The sequence below is a fragment of the Ornithodoros turicata genome, chromosome 1 (genome assembly GCF_037126465.1).
Source record: "Ornithodoros turicata isolate Travis chromosome 1, ASM3712646v1, whole genome shotgun sequence".
NCBI lineage: Eukaryota > Metazoa > Arthropoda > Arachnida > Ixodida > Argasidae > Ornithodoros > Ornithodoros turicata.
This window is the reverse complement of record NC_088201.1, coordinates 31,529,573-31,540,112: the sequence shown is the minus strand read 5'-3', so window position 1 is coordinate 31,540,112 and position 10,540 is coordinate 31,529,573. Positions and strand designations below refer to the sequence as shown.

Here is a 10,540-nt window from a genome sequence, read left to right as displayed (position 1 = left end):
CTTTAACTGTCACATTTAAATGCTAAACAATTCAGCAAAAATATTAACCACGAAAAGTCTAACAAATTATAACGCTAGAGGAAAAGACGAACGTGCAAAAAAAGTCATTTACATGGCAGTACTGGAAACGGCGGAATCTCGTGGTGGTGGTTCATCGTCCATGCTGTCCTAGGTTCCAGTGAGGCTCACAGTTATATAAAGCCTTGCACCACTCGCGTATGGAAGCGTATACCCGCGGATGTCCGCAAGAAACTTCTGGGTTCGGATGAAATATGGACGCTTGTTGTGATCTGCGGATCGGACGTGGATGGCGCCGGATCAGGAGCGGGTCAGACTCGGATAAACCGCGAGATTGCGCCATCAGTTTGCTTCACACTAGGTACAGAAGATAGAGTACAAGGTGTACGAAAGCCACTCGCGCATCTGAGAGAGATCTCTGGCTCTGGCGTCTCGAGTCGAGGTGCGCGTTCAGCGCCGATCTTGCGTTTCATTTGTAATAAACTCTACTTATCCCGTTTGGTGCAAAATGTGTTGCTGTGCTTGATGCCGTATAATATTTCGTGGAAGCTAAATCTGTACTTGCTGTCGTGTATCCTTTGGTAGCATCATGGACGCTCAGGACTCGCTACAAAAGCTATGTCGCTCCGGGGTTTTCACTGTCGGAACGAGAGAGAGGAAGTCGCCCGTGTGGATAAAGTTTGGTGACAGTTTTTTTTTTTTTTTTTTGCCCCCCCCCCCTTTTCTTTTTTTTTTTTTTTTTTTTTTTGTGCTGACGGGAAATAACGTTTATTTCCTGGAAAATTGGCCTGATATATCCAGCATAGAAACTGAACTATTGCTGCGTGCCGTGGGAGACGCGGATTTTTCGGATAGGATGCGGATGTGAAAAAGCTCACCCGCGCAGGGCTTTAGCTCACACGACAAAAAGGGACAAAAAAACTTAGACCTGTCCATCACCGCTAATCCCCAATCTCCGTTGCCGGCATCGTGTGCACACCGGAAACAATGCCATAAACTTAACCACCCAAGATTGCAATACGCGTGTTATGCTACAGAAGCAAAGGCTATAGTAACCTTGCAGAAGTCTATGCCACAGCATATTGCTTGCTCATTAAAAAAAAACAACCAGACCAGAGAAAAATTGAAAACCAAAAGAATTAAAACAGGAGCCCAAGAAACAAATATAGCACCCCACTGGACACATGCAACGTGGGTCACTGTGGTCGTAATACCCTCTACTACAAAAAAAAATATTTTATCCTGTATACGAAAAAACACCCTCGAGATTTTTTAACATGTTGTAGAGGAAGGCTCGTTCTATAAAACTGCATTGGTTTCAGGCGTCTCTTCCGACCTCTTCATTGCGTGTTTTACGCTCGATTGTAGCGAATTTTGGAAAAATCGCATACTTCCTCTTTTTTTTCCTGCAATGACTACAAGAATTATGTGTCTTGCGATTTTTCCTGTTGAAGTATTCCACGAGGCCTTCTCAGGGAAAAAATATTCATTAAAATTTAATAATCTGATTTTCCACAAAAAATCGCGAAGTAGGAGGAAAATTGCGAAACTTCCGGCCTTTGTATACCTGCACCTATCACAACACGACAACCGGGATTTGGATGCTGTGTAGAGCATAGCTACCTCTATATGCAAAAGAAAACCGCACAGTTCTAGGTGCCTTCTATGAGCCGTAGTTGCCGTTCACGCCAGGCACGGTTTTCGCCAGCGCTGCGAACTTTGCTCGTGTGTAGCACCCGCCACATTGAGATTTGTGAAGAAATGTTTCGTGGTGTGTCGTTTTGCATTATTAGGGACTGCTAAAAAAAAATCGTAAAAATTTGGGATCGTTTTGTGGGGGCCGAGCAGGTCAGCTGGATCATTTCGCGTGGAATCGCCCTTATAACTTTATTGCTGATGTAAATAAAGGTCACTTTCAACGACTCCAAGCCCGAGGCAGCATGATATAAAGTACAGGTCCCATATACAAGCGCCAGCTTTGCGCAAAGGTGCTCGCATGCTCGCCAAGGTAAATATAACCAAGGTATATTTACCTTGTGCTCGCCACATTGCGAGTTGCTAACGTGAAGCTGGGAACCTGACCTTGAAGTTAGCAACTCGCGTTGCCGCGGACCCGGCAAATTTTTACTTGGAGCAACCGTTTATATGCGCGTCGTAGTTACTAAACTGTGCACAGACCTGTACACGGTTAGTCTTTAATATTCCAACAGCATTAGTTTTGGGGCTTTTAATAATGGAACATCAGCGAGCCCAAGGCACTATGTACTCTCTCCAGTTCGCGCAACTTATTCAAACTCGGCAAGGTCAGAAGAAGTATAAAGTCGCACGGGAATTGGTTCATTTGAACTTCGAAATTCTGATTGTACAGGAACAAAAGCTGCGTTGCAGTATCACCACCTGTGTCCGTCACAGAATTACTGAATTCCGAAAAAGGATTCCGACATGTGTGTCTTCGTATCTGCTTATATCTATTCTGCTGCCCATTAACACGTCCGACCTGGGAGCGCAAAGGATCATTACTTTATTCAGTCTTGACAGACGGCAGTGCATTATTATGTGCCGGGACACAAATGCAGAAACGAGGGGTGACAGTTGTCGTGTGTAGAGCTCTAGTCGTGTGCTCTCGTCCGAGCGCATGGCGTGAAACGCTGGTATAGCCCAAAAAATAGCCAAGATGAAAAACACCCCGCCAATTGTCACAAAAAGTTGCCCAATTTGGCGGTTTATAGCCCAATCTGGCAACCGTGGCGTTGGGCTACAGTGCTCAGAACACTATGTGGGTTCGAGTCCTACGGCTGGCTGACCTTTTCAGTTACTTTCATCTTTCATAGTTAAGCGTTGGTTGAGCTTGTGCTTGGATTGGCTGGCTTAACGTTGGCTTGAGCTCATGTGGGACCGGCGGCGTCAGAGTGATCCGACGTACTTCCGGCTGCAATTAATATGCAATTAACAAATGCATTCTAATCAACTTTATACAGCGGCGGATCTGGAGATGATGGGGGACTAGAATCCAAAGGAAACCGCACACCTGATTTCCACACAGTAAAGAAATATGGAAGGTACGGAAGCGACGTGGACGTTTACGTCATTCTGCGCGCTAAACCAAATAAACCAATGGAAACTCACAAACGCTGTGCGCCGCCATTTGTACAGGCAAATGGCAAGACTGCGCAAATCGCGCAAATATTTCGAACACCAACGTGTGGGCGAGATTTGTGAGAGGAGGTTGTTGGTCTGCAAGAAATGGCGACGGGAGAATTTTTTACTTCTCTCAGCAAATCGTCACGGTCTTCTTAGCATTATTTCCTCCATGAGGAGGAGGGGGAGGGGAGAGATATCCTGACCCCTAAATTGTACTTGAGTTGACACTCCCACATAGTGCTTCAATTCACATGACACCCCCACCACAAGAGAAATCCTGGAGTTGATAAAAATAATTAGCTAGTCTACAAAAAATGAACACCTCCAAAAATTATAAGAGGTTTTGCTTTAAAAGGCCTGCATAATGTCCGTAACAAATACAAACGCGGGTCCTCAGGGCCCACATTGCAACTGAGCTCCATCCACGGGGTCAGCAGCACACCGATTTGTGGTGCTCAGCTACTGCAACAAAATTCCTATACCACATTAGCATTACGTCATGGGTGTTCCGAGAAGGGGGGGGGGGGGGGGGGGGGAGCGTTCGTGGCCCCACCCTGGAGCTCCAAGGTCACCTGTGGAAACTGCACTCTCTTTACTCATGGGTCATCATGATTTACACTCAGATGTTGTCATAATTAGCCTGAACCCTTGATCCTCTGCATATCAGTTTTCCATTGTTCCCATTCTTGTGCCTTGTGTATATTGGTCGCACGCTTTGCTGCCCTTGGAGAGTCTTTGCCCTCCCCTTGCAAAAACGGTAACACCCATGCCAGACACCTCGAGCTGCTTCATCTTCTCCACGAGAATGTTATGTATACCTGCACCAGCCGACGGCAACCTACCTACCAGTCTCATTTTCGCTTCAGTGGGATTTCCTAGAGCTATTTAGTGACTCTAGGATTTCCTAGAGCCATTACATTTAGCCCTTATTTTGTAGCTCTGAAGAAAAGTGACAAGGCATCTCAATTCAAACCGGAGAGGTCCCGCTTTTTCACTTGTTGTCTCACCAGACTGCCTGGGGACGGCGTTTTGTTCCGCTTTGGCCGCAACAAACAAGAAAGACTCGCCTCAACAGCAGACGCGCTTTCGACTGCCATGTGCTGTCCACTGCTGTGCCGGCTCACATCTTTCCTCGTTCAGTCTTGTGGAACTGCTTAACGTGTTGGCTAATAGGAGCCGTTCCCGAAGAAACTTTGTTGAAACCAAAGCTCGCTTGTCCATGCTTTGTTCATCAAGCTGCCTCTGTGGGAACATGGCCTTGATTCAATGATTATTAATGATTATGGCTGATTGATAATGATCTATCACCATGGCGCCGACAATCATAGCGACATGGAAAAGAAAGTTGTGCGAAAGGTTCAGGGAGAGGATTCCTCTTCATGTCTGCAAGTGTTAGACTACACTAAAGAGAATACCTGGTCGAAATAGTTTGTGCACACAAAGGAAAAAGGTTGGCAAAATAAAAAAAAAGGCAGAAAAGAAAGAGCCTGGGCAGCCTTATTTACAAATTGATAGCGTGTCACCACAAAAATGACATAATTCCATTGTAATTCAGACATAAAAATGTAACGAAACACTATATAAAACATTTCTAGCTGCCGTATATGCCATAGCAAGGCAATACACGAAGTCTCTGCCCCAACTATTTGACTTTTTGCATTTCATAGGAGACTGTGAAATGCAGGAATAATATGACTTGCAATTTAGCTGGCCAGCAAGATAAAATCTCTATCAACAGGCTTATTGATAATAAATTAGTAGGCCTGATCTGACATCTCCATATTTTATTCCCTATGAGTAGATTTGATAACTATTGCAATCACTATTGATCTAGTAAATGGTCATGTGGAATTACTATATCAACTATGTACCAGTGTTTCACTTCAGTTGAGTACAGTTGAGACGAGTCTTCCATCTAAAACAGATATAAGATGGCAGTTTCCCGATGCCACTCACTGGGGAAAAGAAAACAGGATTTTTATTCGGTAAAGGCTCATTCAAGAATGGAATTTTGAACACCTGTTTCTTTTTTCCTTTATGATGTTCCCCTCTTCTAAAAAATGGCATTGCCAAACACTCTGGAGTATGAACTGATTGTAAAACTGAATAATTGTGCAACGTGAAAAGTGTTATTTGAGTATGCGTGCATTAAGCTTTCTTACTGCGATATTATGAATAATTCGAAAATCAACAACCATAATTTGAGAAAAGCTTCTCACTTTGAATGAACAAAATTTCCACAATCCATATGAGGAGAAGGCAACTTTGAGGTGCCCTGACCAAGATCATCCACCAGAAGAAGCCTCCAGCTTCCTCCACCCTATTCCTCACCACAACAAAGTATGTCAAGCTTATGCACACCAATTTCCTTTTATTTTTAAATATTCAGAACATGACAAAGAAAACAGTGAAGGCACTGGCACACTCATTGTTGTTGTCCATTCGAGTGAAAACTTAAAATGATACTCGTATTAAGGATCTGCGACAACACAAAATATTCAAACTAAAATTCTGAAAGTCAACATTAGGGTCTAACAGCTGTGTTGAGTTACAGCCATTACGATAAAGATCTGTGATATTCTCTCTTTGAAACAAAAATCATCGAAGTACCTTAGGGTGTGCAAAGTCATCAAAAACTCTTACCCAATTCTACAAATGCTACTGAAGAGGTGTACCAGACAGCTCTTCATGCAAATTGGAATATACAAGTGGAATGTAAATACATGTTGGTGCCATGACAGTGCTATTGTGAGCTATATTTGCATAAAAGGCACATAGAAGTATTCTGAAACCAACCGTATCTTTGTGCCACAGATTCCAATGTGTTGTCCACTCATTCGCTATAAGAGGATTGTGATGGTTTGATACTGGTGGTTAATTACATCACACACACATTGTACTGTACAAAGTTATAAGTTAAAAGGAGTTAACCTTCTATGTGGCATGGCTAACAAGAAGTAGACTTTTGAGCACAGTACACAAAGCCACTCTAAGCCATGACATCAGAAGAGTGAGTGCCTCAATCATTCCTGCTTGTTTTCAGAAGCATGTGACATCTCTCACATCTCTCTCAGCATCAATGGAGGCTGAAGAGGCCTCCATTGATGTTTCCTACACTACAGAGTATTGCAACAGGGCTTGACACTGACCGTTCAAGCCATTACTATGGTCACTGTAGGAAAATTATGTATAAATTAAATTAAAATTGTAGGATAGCAACCACCTCAAGAAATTCAAAAGCATTTAGCACATAATTATAAATTGCATTTTGTCACATCTGTTTGTGCGAGAAAGCTCAACACACTTCTTGGTGTCTGCACGAATGTCATGTCTTGTGCTAGAGCATATAACACCATGAAAGGTACAAATATACTGTAAAGCCATTGCCAAGCATGGAATGATGTGAATGACAAAGAAGACCTCTAGGTCATGGTATTTCAATCCAATCAGAACTGGACCAGGAAAAGAGAACCTCAGCAAAGAACATTCTATTAGCATAACTAGAAAGGTCACTTTTTTCGCAGTTGAAATATGTTTGGCAAGTTGGCCCGGGTATTCGTAGGTGGAGCTGTGAAGATTTTCGTAACTTTCCGACGCATTTCCTCCATGCTTGCAATAGGAGAGGTCAGTGAAGGAGCCCTGACAACAGGATGACAAAAAATGGTAACTCGACTGTGCTGGCACAAAAACACTAATGAGGCTGCAAGTCAATCATCCAGAACAGAAATAGCCAGAGGGAGAACTCACAGTTACAAGCAAGATTGTTAAAGTTATACTTCCAAGAATATAACTGAAGTGCAGTTCCCATGCTTTATGTTGTTCGAAGTTCAATATAACCAGGCACTACATTTAGTAGTGTACTATGTAGGATATGTAACATGGAAGATTTTACAAAGTGTTAAAGTCAGCAAAAATTATGTGCATATCTCAGTGACGAATGGTCAAAAACATTAATCTGCAAAACAATTAACTTGATAATTTACATTTACTGTTGCACTTGCAGTAACTAGTAGAAAACGATATCAAGTATAATTTTCACTGGCACACAGGTATATTGTCGCTGCCACTTTATAGGCACATTTTACTTTAGTTGACAACTTTTTAATTATTTATGTCCAATTAGCTTTAGAGAACCATGAGAGCATATCTGCATGTAGCTTTCCATAGAATATTGTAAAAAAAAAACATAGTTCCATACATGATATGAACAAGTGCCCTGTATGTTTAGGGGTTAAGGTTTCTGCTGGTTGGTAATGCATTGTTAAAGCGATAAAAAAACATCAGTGCAGGGTACACAAAAAACAGATACAACACAATGCACTGAACATGCAACCAAGCATTATTTTTCTGAAACCTTCCTTATATCCCATTCTACTCAACTCCTCCATCCAATTAAAGTTGATTGGTTAAATCACAGGAAGTTAAGGTACTAGCACTTCACATGTAGAACACAGGTTCCGATTCCAGAAGAGGGCAAGGAGTTAGGTTATACTGAGATGTTTTGGAAAAATAAAGCTTGGGTACCAGCTCTGTGCATTGTGTTGAGTCCGTCTTTTGTGTACTCCACAGTTTTCTTTTCTTGTTTTTTTTTCTTTTTTTTTTTTTTTTTGTTGCTTTTAACAATGCCCTGTATGTTCCTTTATAAGCGTTCTTTTCAGCTGAGAGCGGCTTGCGATAGCCTTTGAGAAGTCAAAAACTGCAGCAGTTTGACTTCAAGGCCTGTTATTATCAACTCCACTCCTTGGACAGAGGAATTGCATGTAACACTTTGGTACTGAAATTCTAACTTCATCATGACAGTCCAGGGCAGTCCACAATAGGTCCTGGCTGACATCAGGAGCGGATCCAGAACCTAGTTTCTTTTCTTTTCTTTTTTTTGAGGGGGGGGGGGGGGTCTCTTTGTTGGAGCGTGTAGCGGGGGAGGGGAGAGAGGGAAATCCAATGTGTAAACTGAAGTTTTTTTTTTTGGGGGGGGGGGGGGGGGAATCGCCCAACCGCCTAACCCTCCTCGATTCGCCACTGGCTGATACACAACAACACTGCGAAGCAGTTCAGTTAAAAAAACATTAAGTCAATGGTACGAGAATACACCTCCTCATGTCACACTGGTACCAATGACTCGGTTATGAGCACGATCTACGAGATTATAGCGACCATGTCATACTGACCGCTTCCCAACGCTGCATTTGGAGGCTAGCGATGGCGCTACTCGTCAGCCCGGTTATTGGTTCCTCAATTTCTACAGTACTCTATACTTTAGCTTACCTTAGCATTCCTGTACAGGCGGTGGATGTCCCACGAAAGATGCTTCCTTCTAAAGTTGATTTTCATCATCATTCTAGTGTCGTCTGCTACGGTAATCGTGCATCCGCTTCTGAGCGTTCAAAATTCAAATTTCCATCATCCAACCATGATGCAGATGTCGCAGGCCAATGAGTAGCGCCCCTAGCGGATCGTGCGGACGGGCTCCTTATCGGGTTTGCCGATTATGACATGGTTGCTATAATCTAGTAGGTTGTGGTTATTAGTGCAACATTGCTAGTGGTGGAGAAATCCCGTGCTGAAAAAGTCAGAGTGGGCACACGGACAGTTACGACAGACCATCGATGACATCGTCTGATTCGTCTGTCTTGTTTGTTTTTCCTTGTGCCCAGACTCAGGCCTTTTCAATATTGAGCTATGGAACTTATTCAAAGTTGTAATGTTCCTTCCCGAAGGAAGCCAATACTCAAAAACTGTCACATCTTCTTTCTTGCTCGTGGCCCCGCCCTCTCGTGTTCCTCGTTGGCACCTTACAAACGTATATACTAACAAATGATTCAGGAAGAACCAAAGACCAGGATTAACAGGAGGACATGTTGCCATACTCAAAGGGAGGAATAACTCCTCAGCATAAATTCGTCACCTTTCATATTCCACTACCTTGGTTGTGTTGCCCAGATGCCCCATGACGCCCATCCTAGAAATTAGTTTTCTATTAAAAGAGAGCTTGTGAATGGCATAGTCTCCTTCAACATACTTGGGACTATAATGTCTTGAAAACGTCTATATGCCTTGGTATATAGAGCGACCATGAAGCAGAAACTTCAAGTGGAAGTGATACCCTGTCGAAGCTACTGTAGCCCTGACATTGGCAGTTGGTCAAGTTAATAGATAATGGCCTTCCATCATTGTTAACGGTGTGTTGTTTAGCTCCACAAAGGTTTTTGTGCCCTCCACAGTTGACAAAACGTAGGCTTGCTATTGATTAGCGGAAATTATTTTTAACATATGCAGCATGGAAGTACCAGTAAATGTAAGCATGCAGAAATAAAATGCTACGTGCCTCAGGCTTTTTTGCAAAGGCTTGCAAGTTCATTACACTGTCCTGGTATGACATGTCATTATAGACCACATCACACGAATTAACAAGCATAAAACTACAAAACTCACCTCTCACAAGAGAAATTCAACTTAGACTCAAACTCTTGAATTATAGAAGCCACAGCTGCTTCATGAGCAGGACAATGCTGACATGTATCCTCATACACACACCTCAGTCCAGGCAAGAAAACCTCAAGGATGAGCTGTTCAGGAATAACTGATATAGCTTGTCAAGTGGTAACTGATCTCCTGCACACTCACATCACCAACTGCTTGCAAGCTCTTCCAACTCCATGGGAAGAATATATATTTAAAAAAATATTTTGTTGTGATTCATAAGGCAGATGAATAGTAAGGATACATGTACATGACAGGGCAGAGTAAGCATCCACAAGGAGAGCTGTAATTTCAGACTTCTTGTCTTCGTCGGGATTTTGACTGTTCTCAGCAGCCAAGGCAAACAATTTTGGAATGATAACTGAAACAGTGCATCAGAAATTCATTGAGACACAAAAGCCTTTCACAATGGTTGAACCTGTTCATCCAAACATTGGGCTTACAATTAGGGCTTAGTTATTCTTGGAGCGAATCAAGTCTTTCCAAGTTAACAAGAACCTGCACTCTCACGTTAAGGGAAGGGCCTCAGGACGAGAGCCACAGATATTTCAAACAGAAGGGAACAAACTTTTCTTCTTCGAACAGTCTCCGTTCGAAATAGTGGCAGCTCTCATCCTGAGGCACTTCACTTAACATTTCCTTACTTGTTCGCTGGATTTTCTAGCCTTCTACCTGCACTCTAGAGATATAAAGACAGAAGAAAAAAATAACGGAAATATCCACGAAAAAAAAAAGTTTTTTTTCCAGGGTTACCAGGGTTAAATGTCCTTCAGGGGTCTTCAGAGCTTTATATGTAAACGACATAATGTCCCACGTGCACTGAGCTGCACAGCACGCTGGCACGGGTGGACTTTTATTAGGTAACACCCTGCATACAGATGTCAGTAAACAAGTTGCAGGC

The 10,540-nt window shown here is 42.7% G+C and overlaps 1 protein-coding gene across 1 annotated transcript in view; it reads right to left on the bottom strand.

The window, feature by feature from the left end:
• Positions 1-5,504: 5,504 nt before the first annotated feature.
• The window catches only part of LOC135377881 (RAB11-binding protein RELCH homolog), a 37,298-nt gene continuing 32,262 nt past the window's right edge, over positions 5,505-10,540 (bottom strand). Inside the window, exons 21-23 of the mRNA XM_064610614.1 lie at positions 9,884-10,000; positions 9,592-9,739; positions 5,505-6,798 (exon numbers count right to left, since the gene is read on the bottom strand). Coding sequence (XP_064466684.1) covers positions 6,669-6,798; positions 9,592-9,739; positions 9,884-10,000 — 395 coding nt within the window. The 3' untranslated portion in view covers positions 5,505-6,668. The remainder of the gene's footprint in view (positions 6,799-9,591; positions 9,740-9,883; positions 10,001-10,540) is intronic.